The sequence below is a fragment of the Leucoraja erinacea genome, unplaced genomic scaffold, assembly GCF_028641065.1.
Source record: "Leucoraja erinacea ecotype New England unplaced genomic scaffold, Leri_hhj_1 Leri_67S, whole genome shotgun sequence".
In the NCBI taxonomy this organism is placed as follows: Eukaryota; Metazoa; Chordata; class Chondrichthyes; order Rajiformes; family Rajidae; genus Leucoraja; species Leucoraja erinaceus.
Genome location: NW_026576597.1, coordinates 522543 through 548602, shown reverse-complemented (window position 1 = coordinate 548602; position 26060 = coordinate 522543). Strand labels below are relative to the sequence as shown.

Sequence of the window (26060 nt, the reverse complement as noted above, 5' to 3'; positions counted from 1 at the left end):
ATGTGGGGACACGGTGATGTGGGGACAGGGGACACGGTGATGTGGGGACAGGGGGACACGGTGATGTGGGGACACGGTGATGTGGGGACAGGGGGACACAGTGATGTGGGGACAGGGGGACACGGTGATGTGGGGACAGGGGGGACACGGTGATGTGGGGACAGGGGGGGACACGGTGATGTGGGGACAGGGGGGACAGGGTGATGTGGGGACACGGTGATGTGGGGACACGGTGATGTGGGGACACGGTGATGGGGGAACAGGGGGACACGGTGATGTGGGGACAGGGGGACACAGTGATGTGGGGACAGGGGGACACAGTGATGTGGGGACAGGGGGACACGGTGATGTGGGGACAGGGGGACACGGTGATGTGGGGACAGGGGGACAGGGTGATGTGGGGACAGGGGGACACGGTGATGTGGGGACAGGGGGACAGGGGTGATGTGGGGACAGGGGGACACAGTGATGTGGGGGACAGGGGGGACACGGGTGATGTGGGGGGACACGGTGATGTGGGGACACGGTGATGTGGGGACAGGGGGACACGGTGATGTGGGGACAGGGGGACACGGTGATGTGGGGACAGGGGGACACGGTGATGTGGGGACAGGGGGACACGGTGATGTGGGGACAGGGGGACACGGTGATGTGGGGACAGGGGGACACGGTGATGTGGGGACAGGGGGACACGGTGATGTGGGGACACGGTGATGTGGGGACACAGTGATGTGGGGACAGGGGGACACGGTGATGTGGGGACACGGTGATGTGGGGACAGGGGGACACGGTGATGTGGGGACAGGGGGACACGGTGATGTGGGGACAGGGGGACACAGTGATGTGGGGACAGGGGGACACGGTGATGGGGGGACAGGGGGACACGGTGATGTGGGGACAGGGGGACACAGTGATGTGGGGACACAGTGATGTGGGGACAGGGGGACACGGTGATGTGGGGACACAGTGATGTGGGGACACAGTGATGTGGGGACAGGGGGACACGGTGATGTGGGGACACGGTGATGTGGGGACAGGGGGGACACGGTGATGTGGGGACAGGGGGACACAGTGATGTGGGGACAGGGGGACACAGTGATGTGGGGACACGGTGATGTGGGGACAGGGGGACACGGTGATGTGGGGACAGGGGGACACGGTGATGTGGGGACAGGGGGACACAGTGATGTGGGGACAGGGGGACACGGTGATGTGGGGACAGGGGGACACGGTGATGTGGGGACAGGGGGACACAGTGATGTGGGGACACAGTGATGTGGGGACAGGGGGACACGGTGATGTGGGGACACGGTGATGTGGGGACAGGGGGACACGGTGATGTGGGGACAGGGGGACACAGTGATGTGGGGGACAGGGGGGACACAGTGATGTGGGGACACGGTGATGTGGGGACAGGGGGACACAGTGATGTGGGGACAGGGGGACACAGTGATGTGGGGACACGGTGATGTGGGGACAGGGGGACACAGTGATGTGGGGACAGGGGGACACGGTGATGTGGGGACAGGGGGACACACGGTGATGTGGGGACAGGGGGACACGGTGATGTGGGGGACAGGGGGACACGGTGATGTGGGGACACAGTGATGTGGGGACAGGGGGACACGGTGATGTGGGGACAGGGGGACACGGTGATGTGGGGACAGGGGGACACGGTGATGTGGGGACAGGGGGACACGGTGATGTGGGGACACAGTGATGTGGGGACAGGAGGACATGGTGAAGTGAGGACACAGTGATGTGGGGACAGGGGGACACGGTGAAATCGGGACAGGAGACGGTGACGTGGGGACGGGGGAAATGGTGAAGTGGGGACAGGGAGACAGGGGGACACGCTTACATGGCGACAGCGGAGCAAAGTTACGTGAGGACAGGGAGTCACGTGGGGACGCAGTGATGTGGGGACAGGAGGACATGGTGAAGTGAGGACAGGGGGGGACATGGAGACGGGGACTAATCCGTCATCCATGGATGATGGGTTAGTCTGGGACAGGGAGACACGGTGAACCGAATGATGGGTTGGTCTGAAGAGTGACTCAGTAAACTGGGACTATATCCTCCAGTGGTTCGTAGGATGATGGGAGGACTCACTAAAAATGTTTTAAGTTCTTCCACACAATGAGATATTTTTCTCCTGTTGAGGAATCTAGGATCCAGGAAGAACCTTCTCAGACAAAGAGTTTGGCCATTTAAAAGAGTGAAGAGTGACTCTTCTCCAAAAAGGTAATGAATCTGTGTAATTCTCTGCATTTGAAGATGATGAACGTCATGGAAATGAGGCAATTCAGTCATGAGAATCGTGATGTCCTGAAATGCATCCACCTTACAAAGGAGTCTTGAGGCACGTAAATCCCTGGGGCCTGACAAGTGTATCTCAGACATTGTGGGAAGGTTTGGAACAAAAAGAACTGCAGATGCTGGTTAATACACAAAAGGACACAAAGTGCTAGAGTAACTCAATGGTAGAATTCCTGGAGAACATGGATAGTTTGGGGTCGAGACCCTTCCTCTCCCCCTGCTCCCCCCCTGTCAGTCTGAAGAAGGGTTCAGACTCGAAATGTCATCTATCTGCTCTCCAGTGACGTTGAGTTACTCCAGCACTTTGTGTCCTTTAGGGATATTTATAATCTTTTATCCAGGGGTGAGGTACCACACCACTGGACAGCAGTGAATATAGTACCGTTATTTAAGTAAGACACATCAGGGAACCACTGACAGTGAGTCTAACCTTACTGTTGGCAGAGTTATAGGAGGGGATTCTGAGAGGATCCAAGGAGGAACTATTTTCACACAGAGGATGGTGTATATGGAACAAGCTGCCAGTAGAGGTTGGTTACACAAAAAAGCTGGAGAAACTCAGCAGGTGCAGCAGCATCTATGGAGCGAAGGAAATAGGCAACGTTTCGGGCCGAAACCCTTCTTCAGACTGATCGGGGGCGGGGACAAGAAAGGGAAAAGGAGGAGGAGCCCGAAGGCTGGGGGATGGGAGGAGACAGCAGGGGGACTGAGGAAGGGGAGGAGACAGCAAGGACTAACAAAATTGGGAGAATTCGATGTTCATGCCCCCGGGGTGCAGACTCCCCAAACGGAATATGAGGTGCTGTTCCTCCAATTTCCGGTGCTGCTCGCTGTGGCCATGGAGGAGACCCAGGACAGAGAGGTCGGAGGCGGAGTGGGAGGGGGAGTTGAAGTGCTGAGCCACCGGGAGGTCAGCTTGGTTATTGCGGACCGAGCGGAGGTGTTCGGCGAAACGATCGCCCAACCTCCGCTTGGTCTCACCGATATAGATCTGCTGACATCTAGAGCAGCGGACGCAATAGATGAGGTTGGAAGAGATGCAGGTAAACCTCTGTCGTACCCTCTTAAACACTGCCAGTAGAGGTTGTTGAGGCAGGTATAGCAACAATATTTAGAGGACATTTGGACAGGTACATGGATAGAATGGTACATGTCTATGGGCCAAACGTAGGTAAATAGACTAGGTCAGGAAGACACCTTGGTTGACATGGATGAGTTTGGCCAAAGGGCCTGTTTATGTGTTGTACATAATTACGGCTATGATTAACCAACAATAAACAGACAGAGATGGCGGCTGGTGGGTTAATTTGCGGGTTTATTGGTACAGGATCCAATCACGGAGTATGTAGCCGTGGTCTGTGTAACAAGTACAGATCCCCCGGTGGAGACGCAGCGTCTGGAGGCAGAGACACCGGGGACATCGGCAAGGAAATGTCTGGAGAAAGAAAAGGAGGTTAGTGAGGTTCAACCGGGGAGGAGGGGCATCTGCTTAGGGCAACTGAACAACTGGAGGTAGCTCACTGGGCAACAGGGACACCACACCGCCTGGCACGTTGAACAAATCATTATTGGTGCCACAATGTAACTTAACATCCCTGAAGATCCCTCCCCTGGTTTCCCAGTCCCTGTGATCCCTCCTGTCCCCAGGGTGTCTGCAACCCACTTAGTTTTGCCTTGTGATGGTGAACAGGCCCAGGCACAGCTGCTGAACATCCGTTCCATACACAACGTCATACCTGGACGTCCTACATAAACGCACATTTCCAGTTCTCCTTCCCAACTTAGAACCCTTCCTCTCAACTCCCTCCTTCCTTCCCCTTCTGATACCCTATTGCTTGACTCCCTCCCTCTCTGCACCTTTTCCCCAGCGTTTCACTCCACACCCTCAAGTTATTCCTCTCTTCCACAGTACTGTAGTAAGATGCTGCAGTTGTTCTACCAATCAGTGGTAGCCAGTGCCATGTTCTTCACTATCGTGTGCTGGGGCAGCAGGGCAAAGGCCACAGATGCCAACAAGATTTAACAAGCTTATCAGGAAGGCTGGTTCCATCTTGGGGGTGTTGGATTCATGGGAGGTGGTCTTGGAGGGGAGGATGCTCCTCAAACTGAGGAGCATCCTGGACAATACAGCTCACCCCCTCCATGACACACCGGTCATCCTGAGGGGTATCTTCAGCAGCAGCTTGGTTTCACCAAGATGCAGTACAGAACACCACAGGAGATCCCACTTCCCTGTGGCTGCCGAACTGTACAATTCCTCCCCCTTCTGTTGTGGGGTAGACTGACTCCCTTCTTCCCCCACCCCATGTTTCATGTCTCTTGCGTTTTATGACTGTTGCAGATCAATTTCCCTCCTGGGATAAATGAAGTTCTACCCTAGAATACTGCAATAATCCCTCGACACATTGCCATAGTACCAGTAATAATCTCTGGATTGCTACCTGAGCCATGAGTAAATTGGCGTAGGGTCGAGAAGATTAAAGAGTTGAACACATGGCTCAAAGATTGCATTGGAAGAAGTGGGTTTGAATTCATGGGACATTGGCATCGGTATTGGGGAAGGAGGCAGCTGTTCTGATGGAACAGAGTCCACATGAACCCTGCTGGGACCAGGGTCCTGACGAACCGCCGTTGATAGGGCTTTAAACTTAAACAGTGGGAGGGTGGGTTCACCAAATTGGAAATGTATGGATGAATTTAAAGGGGAAGGAGAATGCACAAGAGGTTACTGAAGTCTCCAGAAGAACTAATCGGACAGAAAGTTTAAGAAGGGATAATAGACAATAGACAATAGGTGCAGGAGTAGGCCATTTGGCCCTTCGAGCCAGCACCGCAATTCAATGTGATCATGGCTGATCATCCCCAATCAGTACCCCATTCCTGCCTTCTCCCCGTATCCCCTGACTCCGCTATCTTTAAGAGCCCTATCTAGCTCTCTCTTGAAAGCATCCAGAGAACCGGCCTCCACCGCCCTCTGAGGCAGAGAATTCCACAGACTCACCACGCTCTGTGAGAAAAAGTGTTTCCTCGTCTCCATTCTAAATGGCTTACTCCTTATCCTTAAACTGTGGCCCCTGGTTCTGGACTCCCCCAACATCGGGAACATGTTTCCTGCCTCTAGTGTGTCCAAGCCCTTAACAATCTTATATGTTTCAATGAAATCTCCTCTCATCCTTCTAAACTCCAGAGTGTACAAGCCCAGCCGCTCCATTCTCACAGCATATGACAGTCCCGCCTTCTTGGTTCTTGGTCCTCCAAAATATTCCAAATAGAATTTAAACGGGAGGTGGTGAAGGAAGGGATTAAGCCAGAAAGGGTTATTGGGAAGAAAGAGCTACTTTAAATTGAGTTGCATCTGGTTGGGTAACTATAGTTGGGTGGAGATTATTCCATGCTTTAATTGTGTGTGCGGGGGAAGAACGAATTGCTGTACACATCTGTCTTTGTAGCTGGGATCACAAATTGGATCGAATGCCCTCGTCTGCTCCTAATTGGTTTGGGTTTGGTGTAGGCCTTGTAGTCTATGTTGAGCTGACCATTTAACATTTTGTAAAAACAGGTCAAACGGTGAATTTCACGTCTGCCTTGGAGAGGGTTCCACCCCAGAGAATTCAGAAGTTGGGTGACAGTCACTTCTCTCCCATAGGTGTTAGTAACAAATCAAGCTGCCTGTCCTTGGACACGTTCGATGGATGAAATGTTTGTATTTGTGTATGGGTCCCATGCTGCAACTGCGTAGTCCAAATGAGGTCTAACGAGGGTGAAGTATAGCTTCTCCTTGACAGAAGTTGAACAATGATGAAAGTTGCACCTCAGAAAGTTTAGGACACCTGTTACTTTCACCGTTGCATGATGAGTCTGACCATTCCAACGCAGATCATTCTGCAATTTGATGCCAAGATACTTGGTTTGTTTGGATTCTTCAAGGATGACACCAAGTATGTTGTAAGATGTTTCGCTTGGATTCCTCTTTCTGGTGACATGCATGGTTTCACATTTGGAAGGGTTGAACTGCATGCCCCATTGTTGTGACTACTCAACCATAGTATCAAGATCCTTTTGGAGAGCATCTTCATCATCAGATGACTTAATTGGACGGTACAGCAAACAATCATCGGCGAATAGTCTGGTCGTACTTGCGACTTTTTCATGGATGTCATTTATGTAAAGCAAAAATAGGTGTGGGCCAAGTACTGTGCCCTGGGGTGTACCACTCAACACTGGATGCCAATTGGAGCTCTTTCCATTCACACATACAGGCTGAAGATGTTTTATCAGGAAACTGGAAATCCATCGTTTCGTGTTGGAACGAATACCATAGAAGTCAAGCTTCCGAGGCAGTCTCTGGTGTGGGATGACATCAAATGCTTTAGAAAAGTCCAGCACAACTAAATCCATGATGACGTTACTATCAAGGTGCTTGGCCAGGTCATTTGTCATCAGGATAAACTGAGACTCACATGATCTATGCCTCCTAAATGCATGTTGGTTGTCAGCAAGAATATTATGTTTGCTCACGTGTCGCATCAGATTACTATCAATGATAGGCTCCAGCAATTTGCAGCAAGTACTTGTTAATGAAACAGGACGATAATTCGCTGGGTTGGTGGTTGAACCCTTCTTAAAGAGAGGAGTGATGTTGGCCTTCCTCCAATCCAGCGGAACATCACTCGAGTCAAGCGATACTTGAAAAATGAACTGCAAAACTGGAGCCAGTTCTTCGGCTGCGATCTTGAGGGCTTGATTCTGTATCTGATCTGGTCCAATTGCTTTTGTGGTATTGATGTTGAGCAATAACTTCTTGACACCTTCAAGCTCAATTTTAATAGCAGGCATATCAGCATACGGGCTGGGCAGTAGGACTGGGAATGATGAAGGCTCCACATCTTCCCGGGTGAAAACGTGTTGAAATTGGTTTGCAAGAGCTTCTGCTTTCGCCTGGTCCTCAATGATCAAACAGTTGTTCACTTTAAGCATCTGGACACCAGTGTTGTCTGTCCGTCTGGATTTCACATATCTCCAAAAAGCCTTGGGTTGCTCTCCCCCAAGAATAGAGGAACCATGTTGTCTATGAGCACCCCTAATTGAATGATCGACTTGCTTTCGCACTCTAGTAAAACTGTCCCAGTCCAGTTTTGTACCCCTTTTATTGGCACGGATATAAAACTTCTCTTTCTTACTGCAGAGACGTTTCAGTTTTGCCGAAAACCAAGGAGGACGCACACGGCCCTTAATTAGTATTTGAGGAACATGATTTGTAACAATATTATTTAAGGAGTTTCTCAGCCACACCCAGTTGTCATTTACAGATCTTTTGTCTGGTTGCAGGTTGAAGAAATCTTTTCCCAGTTTTTTTGCTAAGACTTTAAATTCCTCGCTGTTCACTTTTTCCCAGAGGGAAATTTTACGCGGTGGTTTTGAAGGAACTTTAAGCTTTATGTGCAGTTTTGCTTGGATAATATAATGATCGCTAATTCCAGCACACGATGAAACTTCCGAAATTAAATCTGGGTGTGAAATGAACAGTAAATCTAAAGTATTTGCGGTGCCACTTGTCTGGTAGGGAAAGAGACTTCTTGGGACAAGTGATTTTCCAGAGTTAGGTCAGCTAGTGCTTCCTGGAGCGCCCCCTTTGGATCGCTTTGTATGCCGTCAGTCCAATCTACACCCGGGACATTGAAAACGCCCCCCAGGATGATAAGTGGAGACCATGACGAGGCGTTAATTTTGGAGATGTTTGATCCAAGATCTAAAAGAGGCTCCGTTTTCATGTCAGGTGGTCGGTAAAAGCTTCCGATCTGTAACGACTGACCCTCAAGTGGAGCTTGACACCAGATTTGCTCAGAGTCGCTGTCCATGTCTGTTCTTTCAAAACAAGGAATGGTATTGTTAACTCCGATGAAGACCCGCCTCCATGCGTGTTTCTGCCCCTAAAAATTTGGAGGTGAGGAAGAAAAATCTCAGCAGATTTGATTGATGGGTCCAGCCAAGATTCAGACCCGATAAGGATATCAGGGTTTTCAGTTTCAATAAATGAATTAACCTTCCCGGGAATTAACCTTGTAAACCTACGCTGCACTCCCTCAATAGCAAAAATGTGAGAAGCTGTTTTTACCTTTTAAAAAAAACTTTAATCATGAATAACGTGAAATATAAGATGAAATCCTAATTGAACCCGATTACAGCGTGGAGAGGAAAAATGTGTAAGAATATGTAAAAATTTAAGAGCTAGTGCATAACGCTTTGAGGAAGATACAAAACATACATACAAAACACAGGACTTTTAGTATATGGACTAGACTAAGTGGGGCCCATTGGGTCCCACTCACACAGGAGGCCTGGTCCCTCGAACGCAACCCATTCCCCAAAGCAATATTCCACCACTCACCTGCTCCCTCAACGTAACCCGTTCCCCCAAAGCAATATTCCACCATTCGCCCATAACCCCTAACTGCGCAGACGTGGCTCATTTCCCCTCATCCCCAGCACTCCCCCCTTCCTCTTCAAGTGTGGGAGGGGAGACGGGTCTGCAGTGGGAGGGGAGGAGGGGAGTGGGCAGGGGGTTGGAGGTGGGGGGGGGAGCACATGGTGTGGGGGGTGGGGGTGGTGTAGCGACGGGGTGTGGGGGGGAAGGGAGGTGTGTATGTGTTGCTTCTCTTGTTGCATTCTTCAGGTGGGGCTGTCGGGGGCCGGTGGGGGGAGGGAGGAGCGTCCTGCACCCAGGGAAGGGGGACAGCTTCAGGAAGAGCCTGTCAGGGGCTGGTGGTGGCAGCTCTGCCATGGCCGACTGCTGTAGGACCCTCCACCCCAGACCCCAACAGCCCCCTCCCTCGCCGGAGGATGCCCCCCCCCCCCCCCCCCCCCACCACTGGCCTCTGCCTGCAGTCGTCCCGTCCCCCAGCTTTATTAAATACACTCAGCTTTATTCTTCCTTGCCACCGGTGATTGACAGCGGGTGCTGGATCGGGCAGTTTTTTACGATTTTTAAACATTCATATCTTTTGTACTATGTCAGCAATTGGAAGAAAACTTGTTGCACTTGCAGCGCAGAGAATGGCGTGAAAGGTGGAAAAACATCGTAGCGTTAACGGGTTCCATTTTTTCGCAAATTGAAAAACAACGCAAACCAGACAAGGACAAGGTGAGTTTCATAAGTATACTAGACCTAAGGAGACCCGTTGGTCCCGTTCCCTCAACGCACGGTTTGAAGGTGGGGGGGGGGGTGGGGCGCTGCGGTGTCACACATAAACTACACCACCCCACACACATGGGGGGGGGGGAGGAGGATGAGAAGGGGGAGACGGGAGTGGGTGAGGGGAGAGGAGGGAGAGAGTGGGGGAGGAGGAGGGTGTAGGGACCAGGGGAGAGAGGGGGTAGGCGGGAGAGAGAGGCGGATGTGAGTGGGGAGTGGGAGGGAAAGGGAGGGGGAGGGAGGTGGCGGTGAGTGGAGTGGGGGATGGGGGGTGGAGGGGAGAGAGGAGGGGGAGAGAGAGGGGGAGCGAGGTGGAAAGGAGGGGAGAATGGGAATTGGGGGAGGGGGAAGGGGAGAGAGGGGGATGGGGAGGGGGATGGGGAAGGAGAAAACGGAGAGGGGGGATGGGAGGGAAAACGGAGAGGGGAAGGGGAGAGAAGAGAGTGAGGAGGGGTTGGGTGGAGAGGGTAGGGTTAGGGGGGGAAGGAGGGGGAAAGGCTAGGGGGGGAGAGGGGCAGGGAGATAGGGGTAGTATTTAGGGGAGGAGGAGGGGAGGAGAGGGGAGGAGTGGGAGAAGAGTTGGGAGGGAGGGGAGAGAGTATTAGGGGAGAGGGGTAGGGGGAGGGGGAGTTGGGAGGGGAGTGGTTGGAAGGGTTGGGAGGGCGAGAGGGAGGAGGGAGAGAGGGGTAGGTTTGGAGAGAAAGAGGGGGGAAAGGATTTGTGGGAGAGGAGGTAGGTTGTGGGGAGTGGAAATGGGGAGTGGAGGGAGAGAGAAGGATGGATGGTGAGCGGGGCATAGGGGTAGTGGGGGATAGGGAGGGGGGAGTTTGAGGGGTTGTGGGGGCGCATCGTTAGAGCTGAGGGCTGGTTCTTGAACGCAATAATTACTTGCTCCCTCACTGCAAGAAGACAGCGTGTTTTTTATCAAAGGCCTTGGAGCGACGCAACTAGCAGCGCGTACGGTTAGCAACGGGGACTTAACTCGTGCTAAACAGCAGATGTTTAATCCAGAGCCGAGCCGGGGGCGGGGGGGTGGAACAGGGAAGGACAGAGGCAGAGAGAGCAAAATACAAGCGTGCGTCAACCGCTGAAGCGTTCAGAATGTTCTGGAAATGAAGCGTGCTCGTCTCATGCACGAAAGCTTTCGGCAACTGTATAGAATTCGGGGTGAGGAGCCGGTCACATCTCACAAACTAACCACCGCCCCCACAAACAGCGGGTCCCTTCTAATCTAAGCTGTCAATGAAGAGACAGCAAATTTATTTTTTAAAGTTGTCTTTGAACGTAAAAGTTATTGTTAAGAATTAGTGATGTTAAGTGAGAAATAATTAAATTCAATTCAATGGAAAACAATGGAATCGACAATAATTAGTGCAGTTAAATGAGAAACAATAAAATTCAATGTTATGAAAAAAAATAAATAAACAATGCTTTAATCCACTGCTAGGGGCGGGGCCAGGAGGCAGGTGGGCCTCGAGCAAGGGCATTGTGACGTCAGCAGCTGGCAAGTAGCGATAATTGAATAAAAGTCAGTTTCGTGAATAATTTTAGTGAAAATCTCGGGAACTAATTGACCAAATGTACAGAGGAGTGGATTTCAACAATCAAAAGGTAAATCGCTACTGAAATATGTAAACATTTCCCCGTTTTGGCGTCTGGTTTTCAAGGAGGTACGTTTTGAAGGCAAAATGACACACACGCAGTTTTAATAAGTACTAGACCAAGTGCAGACCCGTTGGGTCTGGTCCCCCAACGTGCAGTTGCGAGAGCGGGGGGAGGGCAGTTTAGGGGGCAGCATGCGGCATCATGCACACTAACTACCCCCGCGCACAACCACCCTTGATATTAATATTATCCATTTGCTCCTTTTACCCCATAACTGCCCTATCCACTGACGCATAGCCCCCAACTCCCAGGCGCAGCTGGGGGGGGGGAGGAGGGGGGGTGGGGGGGGGAGGGGGGGGGGGGGGGAGGATGAGGGAGAAAGTTCGATGTTTTCAAGAAATGTCCGTGCTTTCACTTCCCTCTCCCTCTCTCTCTAATTTTCTCTCCATGCCCTCAACATATACTGTGTGTATGAGAGAGTTTTGAGTGTGTGTGTAGAGAGAGTGTGAGAGAAGAGAGAGGGGGGGAGAGAGAGAGGGAGAGAGAGAGGAGGCGAGAGAGAGAGGGGGAAGGGGAGAGAGAGGGGGGGAGAGAGGGGAGGAGAAGAGGGAGAGAGCGGGGGGGGGTGAGCGGGGAGAAGAAGAGGAAGGGCGGGGGAGGAGAGAGGGGGAGAGCGCGGGAAGGGGAAGGGGGGGGGGGTAGGTTGGAGGGATGGGAGGGAGGGATAGAGACGGGGAGATGGAGAGGGAGAAGGGGAGATAGGGGGAGGGGGAGGGAGGGAGGGAGGGGAAAAGTGGGGAAGGAGGGGGGAGAGGGGTGGGAGAGGAAGAGAGAGGAGAGAGGGGGAAATAGTGGGGAGAGTTAGGGAGAGGGAGGGGGAGCGGGACGGGTGAAGGGAGGGGCGGGAGATGAGGGATTTGTGGGGGGAAAGGAGGAGGGAGAGGACTACCACTTTCCCCAACTACAGGGCCCCCCCTTCCGAAGGAAAGGGATACGGGGAGGGAAGCGACGAAAGTAGGGATGAATTGGGGAGAGTAAGAGGGAGGGAGAGGAAGGGGGGGGGGGGACTTCCCTTTGGGGAATGGGGAGGGAGGAGGGGGGAAAAGGGGGGCCAGTGGGGAGGTGGATGGGGAGAGGATGGGGGAGAGGGCGGACTTGAACTTGGCGAGCGGGCGGCTCGGACGGGGCCGACTGCGAAAGGGCAGCGAGCATCGGCAGCTCTCTGGACCTCGGGCGGCGTGGAGAACCTCGACAGCATTCGCGTCACGATTCCCCGAGTCCCTGCGATCAACGGAGGAATTGCAGTTTCCCCAGAGGGAGTAATGGCCGGCAAGGCCACCTTCTCATCGCATGCCCCGCGCGACGAAAACGGCCGCCGCCGCCATGTTCTACGATCGGACGGGGGAGACGGAGAGGATTCAGAAACCAGTGGCCTCCGGCTGTGAGTGAGTGGCTGTGAGCGACGCCTCTAGCGAGTGGCTGCGAGCGATGCCTCGAGCGAGCGGCTGTGAGGGAGCAGCTGAAACCACTGGATCTGTAAAACGCTCGATCTTTCTGCGCGTCCTGAAGAACGAGGAGGTGGGCTTACGTACCTCTGGGGGTGGGACTACGAGGAAAGGCATTGTGAGGTCAGCAGCTGGATAGGGACGATTTCTATCAGAAGTTGTAAAAATGTCACTGTTATTGTAACGTCAGCAGGTGGGTTAAAAAAGATCAGATTGGTCAACAAATTTAATAAAAGAGTTGGGAAAATAATGTACCAAATGCACAGAGGGTTGGATTTCTAAAATGACAAGGAAAATCTCTACTGAAATATGTAAAAAACCCCCGTTTCAGTGTCTGGTTTTCGAGGAGATACATGGCAAAGGCAAAGGCACACACACACACACGTCCCGAACGTGCTTTAGACCCCGAGTACGGGGAGAGGGGGGGGAGGGGGAGGTAGTGGGGGAGGGGGAAAGTGTATAGATATAGTCACACACACACCACACACACAGTTTTAAAAAGTATACTAGACCCTCCAACTGAAGCCGTTCCCTAACATAAGATTCCAGGCACTCAGCAGTGCGGCTGTTTTTAAATGGCGTCTTTGAGGCGAGAGGCGGGCGCCAACAGCGTTTCTGGTCGCTGGCCAGCAGGGGAGGCGACAAAAATTAGTGAGTGGGGGGGGGGGGGGGGGGGGGGGGGGAGAAAGAAGGATTTTATTAAAAATGTGTATATAAACACTACAAAATTTAATCGGGAGTGGATACTTGGAATGAAAAGTGAAATCTCAACAAATGGAAAAAATCTCGGCGTTTCAGTTTCTGGCGTTGCCGTAGCAACGAATCAAAGGTTGGCACCCACAAGTCAGGCAGAAACACACACACACACACACACGTGCACGCACACACACACACTTTTAATATTATACTAGACCAAGTGCAGACCCGTTGGGTCTGCTCCCCCAACCCAATATTCCACCATGCACCCGTCTCCTCCAACGGAACTGAAGCCGTTCCCAAATGTAAGATTCCAGCACTCCCCTGCCTCCCTCAGCAGTGGATTAAAAAAAAACTCCAATTGCACCTCCCCTGCCTGCTGCAGCAGTGAAAAGTGCAGAGTGTTCCTGTCTTGCAACTTTGTTTTGAATTGTGTTGGAAGCTGATAGGAAGGAGCAGCCGTCAACGAATCAAAAGGCAGAAAGGCAGCCGGACGGACGTCAGGCGGCAGCCACAGACTTTTATATAATAGATACATAGATAGATAGAGATAGATAGATAGATAGATAGATAGATAGATAGATAGATAGATAGCTAGATAGATAGATAGATAGAGATAGATAGATAGAGATAGATAGATAGATAGATAGATAGATAGAGATAGATAGATAGAGATAGATAGAGAGATAGATAAATATGATGACAGATATAGATGTACGTTTTTTTTTACACACAGATTGGTGGGTCCATGGAACGTTCTGCTGGGAGTGGTGGTGGAAGTAGATACAATAGTGACATTTAAGAGCTTTTAGATGAGCACATGGATATGCAGGGAATGGAGGATATGCATCATGTGCAGGCAGAAGGGATTAGTTTAATTTGACATCAACTTCATGATCCAAAGGGCCTGTCCCTGTACTGCATTGCTTTATATTTTATGATCCTGATAACTGACCTTCTCCATCTCAGGCAAACTCCTGGTGAATCTCCTTTCCATCTTCTCCAGTGCTATCAGATTATTCGTACAGCAAGATGATCAGAACTGCATGCACTGCCCTAGCAGTGTTAGAGCATAACTACCTGATATCTGTATTCAGTGCCCAGACTAATAGTACAGCATAGGGCTTCCTAACCATGTTAACTACGTGTAATGTTATGTCTGGGATCTATGGACGTACTGCAAGGCCCCTCTGTTCCTCAATACTACCGTACACCTTCATGGACAATGCCCTAGCCTCATTAATACTTACAAAATATCACCTCACATTTGTCTGAATTAAACACTATCTGCCATTTATCAGCCCATATAACCAACACCCTGGCATCTCTCTGCCACCTGACTATCTTCCACACTACCAAATTGCTCTATCAATCTTCATCTCATCCACGAATTTACCGAACATTACACCCACATCCAAGTCATTGACATATATTACAAGCCCGGAAAGCAGCACCAATCCCTGTGGAACACGTACTCTAACACCACTAATAGAAACAATTCTCTACCACCACTCTTTCTCTGATTGCTGCTAATTTTGGACTCAGTTTGTCCATTTGAAGCATCTCCTATATTTATAGTCCCCTATAACTGTCACATGCCATCTTTGCACTCTTAATCTAACCCTCAATGGCCCTCTAAATCCAGCTTCTCTGTACTTGTCACCTCTGTTTTTCCCCTCACTGGCACATGTTTAAGTTTCGGTTTAGGTTAGGTTTATTATAATCACGTGTACTGAGGTACAGTACTTTAATGATTCAATTCAATTATTCAATTTGCTTTGCATGCTATCTAATCAGATGAAATATGCCACAAATAAATACAATTCTGCCAATAATAAGTACAATAGATGGAGAAAAGGGGAAGATACAGAGTGCAGAATAGAGTTCTCACCATTGGAAACCTAGAAACATAGGTGCAGTAGTTGGCCATTCGGCCTTTCTAATCAGCACCGCCATTCAATCTGATCATGGCTGATCAACTAAAATCAGTACCCCGTTCCTGCTTTTTCCCCATATCCCTTGATTCCTTTAGCTCTAAGAGCTTATAGTGTAATAGTGTTATAAACAAAGTCCGTTGTCTTAATGAGGTAGAGGTGAATTGGACACTACTTAGCTTATGGAAAGACCGTTCAGTAGCCTGATAACAGAGGGGAAGAAGCAGTTCCTGAGACTGGTGCAGCGATTTAAAACTTCTGTACCTTCTTTTGGATAGGAGCAGGGAGAAAAAAAGAATGACCAGGGTAGGACAAGTCTTTGATTCTAAGCTGGAGTAACTCTGCGGGTCAGACAGCAACACTGGAGAAAAGGAATAGATGGTATTTCGAGTTGAGACCCTTCTTCAGATTATATTTGCTGCTTTTTTGAGGCAGCATAGTGTGGCTTTACTTTATTTTAGACATTAGAATATACAGCATGGTAACAGGCTCTTCGACCAACAGAGTCTGCGCCAAACAGCAGTAACTGTATACTAGCACTATCCTGCACACTAGGAACAAATTACAATTGACAGAAGCCAAATGAACCTACAAACTTGTATGTCGTTGGAGTGTGGGTACAAACTGGAGCACCAGAGAAAACCCACGCAGACACAGGGAGAATATGTAAACTCTGTAGTCAGGATTGAACTCGGGTATATGGCATTGTAAGGCAGCAACTCTGCCACTTTGTCACTGTGTCGCCGTCATGTCAGTGGTGGAGTCAACGGTGGAGTACAATCATTGATGAAGTCAATGATGGGGATTGATTGGGCTAATTCTCGTTATTTCTCCTTTGAATGCTTCCCATCCCACTGTGTAGATGTAGACTTACTGCAAGTAGATGCTCTCGATTCACCTGTGCCAGGAGCAACAAACCAACGTGTTGAGCAGTATCATGAGGAGAATGTGATGTTGACATCTCAGCTTGAAACCCTGTGTCAGCCTGAGTTTCCCCAGCAGCTTGTGTGTTGCTCCAGATTCCAGCATCTGCAGTCTCTTGTGTCTCTACCTCTGTCAGGTTTTCCCTTATTGAATGAAATTGGCCGTTCAAGATTTAAACCTCCCTGGATTTCCATTTTCACTGAAGGTTTGGATAATGTGTCTGGTCAGAGGGTGAACGGTGGAGCCCTGGTACCAGAGGGGTGACAAGGAGCAGCCTTGGGAGTTTCTGATGGAGAATCTCTCTCAGTGATGGGACTGGGCAGACTGTGATCATCACATGCCCCACACTCACCGTTAGATGCCCTGCTGCTGAGCCTGCAGCCGCTGCCTCTCTTTGATCAGTAAGATGACTCCCACCACGGCGCTGATGATTCCCAGAGTGATTCCCAGAGCACAGATCACAGTTCCAGGGCCGGACACTTCCTCAGGTACCTCGGGCTCTGGGGAGAGACGAGGGAAGGGTGAGGATCCAACAGAGAGCCCGGGATGAACACATAGAGCAGAGAGCTGTGAGACCAAGCCCACCTGGGTGGAGGGGAGCCAGTCCCACCCCAAATACACACTTACGTCAGCAAACCCTGGCCCCACACATCAGTAATTCCCCGATCTGTGTGAAATACTCACAATATCAAACAGCTAACGTTTAACATTCTCAAGGTACCAGCGATGTGAAAGCAGCATCCAACCTGCCCTGCAACTACATGGCATTTCCTTCAGCTCTTTATCCCGTTATCTAGTATAATTATTCAACTTATTTCCAGATTCAACACGGAATTCCAGATCACAGGAGATTGCTGCTTAAAAATCTCACGTCTTATATCCATCTCGTCTGGTTCCTGACCCATGGCAGCAGAAACAACTTCACCTGTCTGCTGTGTGAGAACCCTTCATGATCAAGACCTCACCACATATACCTGTCCAATCTTCTCTGCTTCAGAGACACATCCAACTTGTCCACACCCCACATGAGAGTGATGGAGGGTCGGCAATGTAAGATGGGCACCATCGGAGCATATACACAGGGAGAAGCTGTCTGAGGTCACGGCAATTGTTGTACTAGAGCCCCTGGAACATTAAGTAAAGTTTGGACAAATCGGTGAAATAGAAGCAGATCGCAGGATCTAAGGAGAGGGAGGGATGAGATCTACCTTGTTACAAGTGCAGGAAATGTGCACACCTGTAGGATTCACTTCAGACTGAACTGGAGCTATGTGGAGAGCAGAGCAGTGGGAATGGTCTGGGACTGATCAAGTGGGGAGTGTGTGGACAATGGGATTGGTCTAGGAATGATCAGGTGGAGAGTCTGGGCAATGGGATTAGTTTGGGAATGATCAGGGGGAGAATGTGGGGAATGGAATTGGTCTGGGGTTGTTACAAAGCAATGGAAACGTGGTATTAAGTTTGCACTCCCAAATAGTGTAACCATGAGAGTTTTGGTGCATTTTAGTGTGAAGAAAACAAAGATAAGAATCTAACTGGAATGCAGGTGGTGGAGAGAACAGTCAGGGTTGAAATCATTGATCATTAAGAAGGTTATTGGCTGCAACCTTCCCTCCATTGATGAACTGTACACTGCAAGGGCCAGGAGGTGAGCGGGTAAGATCATCTCTGACCCCTCTCATCCTGGCCACAAACTCTTTGAATCACTTCCCTCTGGAAGGTGACTCTGAACTGTCAAAGCTGCCACAGCCAGACATAAAAACAGTTTTTATCCACGAGTAGTGGTTCTACTCAATAACCAAAAATCTGTTGCCTCCTTTTGCTCTGGTATTTTATTTAATTCACAAGTTTAATCGATAATGTTTTATTATTAATGTTTAAAGTGTCATTCCTGTCACTGTATGTTGTTGTCACTTGTCACTTGCGGCCGGAGCACCAAAGCAAATTCCTTGTATGTGAATACTTGGCCAATAAACTTATTCATTCATTCATTCATTAAACGTGCTAACAGAGGTTAATGAAGCTGCATTGCGGGCAGATTGAGCCCTGGGGTTTATTTCACGAGGGATCCTGACTATATCTGCTGGGGAATGCTGCACATACTGGTCTCCTCCTTGACAAGTGAAACTTACCCAATAGTGAAAGGCCTGGATAGAGTGGATGTGGAGAGGATGTTTCCACTCATGGGAAAGTCTAGGAACAGAGGGCACAGCCACAGAATAAAAGGACATGCATATAGAAAGAAGAGAGTGGTGGATCTGTGGATCTCTGCCACAGAGGGTAGTTGAGGCCAGTTCATTGGCTATATTTACGAGGGCGTTAGATGTGGCCCTTGTGGCTAAAGGGATCGGGGGTATGGAGAGAAGGCAGGTACAGGATACCGAGTATATCCGGTAATATTTACCTAATTCCTTGCCACAGGTGTATCATCAAGTTCCGATTCAGGACAACGCAGAATAGTGTTGAATCCCAAAGTATTTTATAAAATATGGTTCATGCTTTTCATTGATTGCAGAAATATGTGGTAACAGGGGTGAGAGATAGTATGATAATACAACCATATAAGGTTACTTTAAAAAACAAAAACTTTGCTGGTTCAAACAGTGAGTTAGGAAACCAGCCTCTGTATATTAGTGATTTACACATTCTGAATGCACATGCAGGTGCTCACTGCAGATTGCAGGGAGAGCACCAAAAAAGCAGTACATTCCTATTCAGGATATTGGAAAGGGGTTTGTTTCATGTTAATGTTACATTTAACATGGTACAGATTACTGACGTTTTCCAGTTGGGTTTTTTCAACCCCGGATATCGAGTTGCAAGCGATGTCTCTAACACAAATTTCTCCCAGTATACGTATACGTAGTATGGGACATTGACATTGGGTTAACAATTTTCACCAGAGCCAGCTACATCCTTTAGTCATGACACTAGGATCAGCACAGCGAGGCAGACATTGCAGAAGCTGCGTCTAGATAGGATGGAAATGGCTGCAAATGCCATTACGTTTTACATTCTGATCTACACAAGCAGAGCAGACCAAGGGTGGCAGAATTTAAGATCGTATTGCGACATACCCCACGGACTCACGTCTATGTGTGAGGGCATGTTTTCTATATTATATCGAGGCCACTCAGCATTGGGTTTAGTCACAAACAGTCACACAAGGGATAATCAGACTATTTCAATGTGGCTGAAGCAGGTTCTGGTTTTATGCACGTATAAACACTGACGATTTTACATCTCATTCCATCAGGACGGCATCAACGTCAGCGGCCAGGACAATGGATGTTCTCATCATCCATATCCTCGTGACCGCAGGATGGTCCAGTGAATACATTTCAAATTTTTTTTTTACCATAGGCTGATTGCCGACCAGGGCTGTTTTGCCCATTCTGTTTTGCGTTCACTTTAGCCTCTCTTGACATAGAGGGGTTGCTATTGATTGCTTTATTCACATAAGCCATTAATACATTTGAATCAATGTTATGCTTAATTCATTATTGATTATTCACTCATTCTGAGTCAATCGATGCAGTGAGACGCCGGGATTTGAATCTGCGGCATGAAATCACAGAGCTTTAAACTCTTCACGGAATCACTCACGTGACTCCGAAGTAAAACAGTAAGATTAAACGAGAACTTACCAGTTAGAAGTTTGATCTTTATTTTATGAGGAGTTGCGTTGATTACGTGCCCACCACGCCCAACCCTCTCTCTCATAAAGATCATATGGTCGTTCTCATGTTGCTGATCTTACTATGTTACTTCAACTATTCTGTTATCTGTGATTGCATTTGTTTTGAAGATTGACGTGCATGCGCACTGGCGGGTCTTCTTCACGCAATCACCAACGTAACTCCTCATAAAATAAAGCTCAAACTGGTAAGTTCTCGTTTAATCTTACTATTCTACACTATTTTAGAGATTTATTCAACTTTAAGCCAGAGTGAGATAGCGTGGAAACAGGCCCTTCGGTCCAATTTGCCCATGCCAACCAACCTACACTAGTCCCACCTGCCCGCATTTGGCCCATATCGCTCTAAACCTATCCTATCCATGTACCTGTCTAATATTTTTTGAACATTGCACTTGTACCTGCCACAACTACCTCCTCTGGCAGCACATACCATATACCTGTTACCCCTTGTGTAAAAAAAAAAAAAATGCCCCTCAAGTTACTAAATATTTTCCCCTTATGCCCTCTGGTTCTTGATTCTCCTATTTTGGGTTAAAAACCATGCACTTACCCTATATATCCATCTCCTTATCTTATACACCTGCATTAGATCACCCCACTTTCTCCTGTGCTCCAAAGAGCAGTCCTAGCCTGCTCAACTACTCTCTATAGCTCAGCCCCTAGAGTCCTGCCAATATCTTCTCTGCACCTTTTCCAGCTTGACAACATTTTTCCTAGAACATAGTGCGAAATTGAACAGAATGCTCTAAATGTGGCTTTGCCAATGTATTGTACAACTGTAACATGGACTTCCAACTTCCATAATCAGTACTCTGACTTATGAAAGCCAATGTGCTAAAAGCCTTCTTAACCACCCTTTGTCACCCTATCAGTGATGTTTCTTACGGGCAACTATGTAGCTGCACTCCTAGATCCATCTGCTCTAACCATTCCCAGAGCCCTAACATTCACTTTGTAGGTCCTGCCCTGGATAAAATGCAACACTTAAAATGCAACACTATGTTTTAACTTTCATCAACTATTCCTCAGCCCACCTGGCCAGCCGATCAAGGTCCTGCTGCAATTTTTGACAACTATCGTCACTATCCGCAATACCACCCATTTTAGTGTCATCTGCAAACTTGCTAATAATGCTATGTACAATCTCATCCAAATGATTGATATAGATGACAAACAGCAATGGGCCCACCACTGAACTCTGAGGCACACCACTAGTCCACGGGTCTCCAGTCCAAAGAACAACCTTCCACCATCACCCTCTGCTCTCTTCTATTAAGCCAATTTTCTATTTATTCACCTATCACTCCTTGGAACCTACACATCACATGGGATCCAAGTCATTAAGGCATTCTATGCATCCATTTTTATTTATGGAGACTTGCATGAACCTCCCCGACTTTTTTGCTGAATCCTCCAACTACTAAGTCTGTTTATAACATATAACATATAACAATTACAGCACGGAAACAGGCCATCTCGGCCCTACAAGTCCGTGCCGAACAACTTTTTTCCCTTAGTCCCACCTGCCTGCACTCATACCATAACCCTCCATTCATTTGGCAATATTGATACCAAGTGTGTAATTAGGACCTCACCTCCATCTTCTGGTTCTACTCATGAATTGCCCCTGATGTCCATAATGGGCTCTGCCCTTTCCCTGTTTCTTTTATTCTTAATGTACTTACAATAGACTTTCCAACTTAACTTAGTCCTGTCAGCCAGTGTTTTCTCATGACCCCTCTTTTCCTTTCCAATTTCTGTTTCAAGCTCCTCCTGACACTCTTTATACTCTTGACAGGCTCTGTGTCATTAGTTCCCATCACTATCTCCAAAATGCTCCTCCACTTGACCGGTTACATTCCCTGAGATCCAGTGCTGCTCCTTCCCTCATTGGTCTACTATATACTATGTCAAAAAACTCTCCTGGACAAACCTCAAAAATGGTGTCCTTTAACTTCCCAAGGATGAAATCTCCTAGTATCATTACACCATTTTAACATATAGCTCTGGTAAATGCCTTTATATCTGTCCCTCTATCTCCTGTTGACTGAATCCAGTATTTCAGATTTCCAGGTTGCCTGTATTTGTCTTTTCCACTCATCAGATCCCTCTGTTTTCTCCCTTTGATGTAATGGTTTCTTCATATTGTTTCTAATCCCATTATGCTTGAATCAGGTTTCTGTATGTTACTTACTCAAAAGGTAGGCAATGCATTTAAAGACGGGGAAAGAACAGGCGAGGAAGAGGATCTTTGCTGACTCTACAGGTGTGATGTTATGAGGACAACAATAAATTGTGCAGAGAAGGAAAGGGTTGAGAGAAGGAGAGAGGATAATAATAATAATAATAATAAATTTTATTTATGGGCGCCTTTCAAGAGTCTCAAGGACACCTTACAAAAATGTAGCAAGTAGAGGAAAAACATGTAAGGGGAATTAAATAAATAGTAGATACATGACTAGTACACAAAGTAAAGACAGAATTCAATACAAAACACAATATGAGGCAATTAATGCAGAGATGAAAAGGGAGGGGGACGTGGGGCTAAGGATAGGCAGAGGTGAAGAGATGGGTCTTGAGGCGGGACTGGAAGATGGTGAGGAACACAGAATTGCGGATCAGTTGGGGGAGGAAGTTCCAGAGCCTGGGAGCTGCCCTGGAGAAGGCTGTCCCCAAAACTGTGGAGGTTGGACTTGTGGATGGAGAGGAGACCGGCTGATGTGGATCTGAGGGACCGTGAGGGTTGGTAGGGGGAGAGGAGGTCAGTGAGATATGGGGGGGCCAGATGGTAGAGGGCTTTGTAGGTGAGGATCAGGATTTTGTAGGTGATCCGGTGGGAGATGGGAAGCCAGTGAAGTTGTTTGAGGACTGGAGTGATGTGATGCCAGGATTTGGTGTGGGTGATGAGTCGGGCGGCTGCGTTCTGGACCAGTTGGAGTCGGTTGATGTAGGTGGAGCTGATGCCAAGGAGAAGTGAGTTGCAGTAGTCCAGTCGGGAGGAGATGAAGGCATGGATGAGTCTTTCAGCAGCGGGAGGTGTGAGAGAGGGTCTGAGTTTGGCGATGTGGCGGAGATGAAAGGAGGAAGTGTTAATGACATGGCGGATGTGAGGCTCAAGGGAGAGGGTGGAATCAAAGATCACGCCAAGGTTGCGGGCCTGGGGAGATGGGGAGATAGTGGTGCCGTCGATGGTGAGAGTGGGGTTATTGATTTTGCTGAGTGTGGCTTTGGAGCCTATGAGGAGGAATTCTGTCTTATCGCTGTTGAGTTTGAGGAAATTATGTTGCATCCAGGTTTTTATAGCTGACAAACAGGAGTTGATATGGGAGAGGGGGGGGTTGTGGGGGGATTTGGTGCCGAGGATGAGTGAAAGGAGGCGAGAGATGGAGCTGGGGAGCAGAGAGAAAGGGAAAACAGACAAGTATGAGTGGGGCAGGAGTGATAGATGGAGAAGGGGAATGGCTGAGACAAAGAGCAACGAGACAGACTAATTGCGTTTTGCACTATCTTGATTTTTTGCGCAGCCTTGCTTAATTTTTAGTGTAATTTATGTATAATTTATTTTTATATATAATTTGATTTGTTTGTCATATATGTCTATGCCCTCCAGTTTATTAACGCTTTTATACCCATGTGAAAGAACACATATCTTATGAGTCTGGTGCAAGCAACATTTTCATTGTACATCAGAGAGAATGGGCAGCAAAAGAAGAGGTGATGAAAAGACAGAATTTCTCTCTGTTCATTTCTGTTTAGTCCTTAATTCCCATTTTGTTTTTAGCTGCCCATTCTCTCTGTTGTAGGCTGTCAAAAGCCAATAGAAGCAATTTTATCCGCTGATAAACCAAGGGGATTAACTTTGGGTGACAAAGTGGTGCAGTGGGTAAGACCAAAGCCTCACAACTCCAAGAACCTGGGTTCAATCGTAACATTGTATGTGTGGAGTTTGCACTTTCTCCCTGTGACTGCGCGGGTATTCACTGGGTGCTGTTTCCCCGAACATCTCAAAAACATGTGGGTTGGCAGGTTTAATGACTGCTGTAAATTGATCCAAAGTGTGGGTGAGGGATAGAATCCGGGGTGAGATCCGGCCCTGCTGAGTGCCCCCCCCCCCCCCCACCCACCCCCGCTGGACAGTCTCCCTCGGATGGTCAAGTCACTCAGCTTGCTTATTTATTTATTTTACTTTTCTTGTACATCGTGGAGCTGCATACTAAATCTTGTTGCACTTACGTGCAATGACAATAAAATATATTATTATTATTATTATTAGATTAGTTAACAGACTAATTGGAGAGTGCGATCGCCCTTTAGTTGTAAGGAGAAAGAGTATCAATGATGTAAACTCACTGATTTAGCTCAATCACTGAATGTGCATTACCAGTGAAGACTTTGCTGTGTTGGATGCCGTATCCCAATTTGCAGCAGCTCAGAGTAAATCTCCCAGCAGGAAAGATTCATTATTGTGGGCACTCTGTCAGAATACACTAAAATCCCAGGACTGAAATGGTCTGGAGACACTCAAGATGGACAACTGCCCGGGGAACAATCTAATCAGAACATCCACAACGTGCAGTCAGAATAGGTCCTGAACATTGCCCCAGGATATGGCCGGGAATGTGAGCCTCGTCCTCATCTGTGGTTTCTGACAACCAAGCCTGTTTCATTACTGACTGGGAATCCAATCATGGCAGAGACACAGTGCTCTCCTCATTACTGTGTGGACAACATGGACAATGACAGCTCTATTTGCCATTTGTCAGCGTCTAGACTGGTTTTACAATCGCCCACCCTGGTTAGACAGCACCAGCAACCCTCACTCCGCGAGCAGGACACATTCACTGGTCTTGAACCCCACGGTACATGGTGGTACCCAGCACTCCACCTACTTGTAGCTGGAACAGAAAGCTGAGACCTTGCTACTGGACCAGGTGAATGCGGGACCTACCACCAACCAGTCCCAACCCCGCATAGAGATCAGCCCCGTTAACCTGGTCCATACTGACCCCAGAAGACAGTGGTTGGCCTCTCCAGACCCTCGTGCTCCACGTGGCAGGAGTACATGTCTCCCGGGCTCGGGACGAAGCTCAGGTAGGTGAACCTCTGGAAGGTGTAATCTCTCTTTATGTAATACTCCGTGGTGTTGATTCCCTTGCTCACAGGCTCATCGTTCCGTTTCCACTTCATGTTGATGCGCGGAGGTGCGAATCCGTCAGCCAGACAGATCAAGGTGTTGGGCTTACCCCACTCCACGGGATCCTCGGGGTACATGGCAGCCTGAGGGGGCACTGTGGGCAGACAGGGTGAGAACAGGTTAACCAAGGTGACAGGACACTGAAAACCAGAATGCAATGAGTGTGGGTGGGGAATGTAAGGAGCAGAGACCAGGTCTAGTTCACAACTAACAGGCAGAGCAGAAATGCAATTGCAGATTTACAATCAACAGTGGAAGCTGATAAATGGTTGGTTTATTTGTGCCCCAGCACCTGCCCTGTGGTCTTCACCGGCAGTGAGTTCCATCAGTAAACCCTGGGGAGAGTGGACGGGATGTGAACGGGTCACCTGGAGCTGGAGGTGTGGGCTGGGGCAGGAACTTTGGTTGTGATATCATCGTCAACCCACACAAACCAATAAAATAACCCGCAATCTAGGCTGTGGGCCGAGGAGCTTTATTCTACTTTCGTGACCCAAGTCACAGAACTACATGAACACCCCACTCTTCCACTTCTCTCCCTCCTTCCCCCACCCCTCTCACTCCCTCCCCCACCCTATCTCCCCCTCCCTCCCCACTCCCTTACCCTCCCCCTCTCCCACTTCCACAACTCCCCCTCCCACTTCCACCACTCCCCCTCGCTCCCCATTCTTCCACTTATCTCCCTCCACCCTCCCCATCTCCCTCCCCCCACTCTCCCTCCCCACTCTTCCCTCTCTCCACCTCCCTCCACACTCTTCCGCTCCTCCCTCCCCCTATCCTCCTCCTCCCACCCCCTCTCCTCCTCCCTTTCGCCCCTCTCCTTCTCTCCTCACCCCTCTCCCCTCCCACCCCCAACCGCCACTCCTCTCCCCTACCCATCTCTGCCTCTTCCACCACTCCCCCTACCCCTCTCCAACTCTTACCCTCCATCACCACTGTTCCCCTCTTCCCCTCCCCCCTACCACTCTCCCCTTCCCTCCACACTCTTCCC

The 26060-nt window shown here is 49.0% G+C and overlaps 1 protein-coding gene across 1 annotated transcript in view; it reads right to left on the bottom strand.

The window, feature by feature from the left end:
* Positions 1-3614: 3614 nt before the first annotated feature.
* Positions 3615-26060, bottom strand: part of LOC129694455 (H-2 class II histocompatibility antigen, A-U alpha chain-like) — a 42662-nt gene continuing 20216 nt past the window's right edge. The window contains exons 3-5 of the mRNA XM_055631172.1: positions 24882-25163; positions 16528-16675; positions 3615-3754 (exon numbers count right to left, since the gene is read on the bottom strand). Of these exons, the coding sequence (XP_055487147.1) occupies positions 16530-16675; positions 24882-25163 (428 nt within the window). The 3' untranslated portion in view covers positions 3615-3754; positions 16528-16529. The remainder of the gene's footprint in view (positions 3755-16527; positions 16676-24881; positions 25164-26060) is intronic.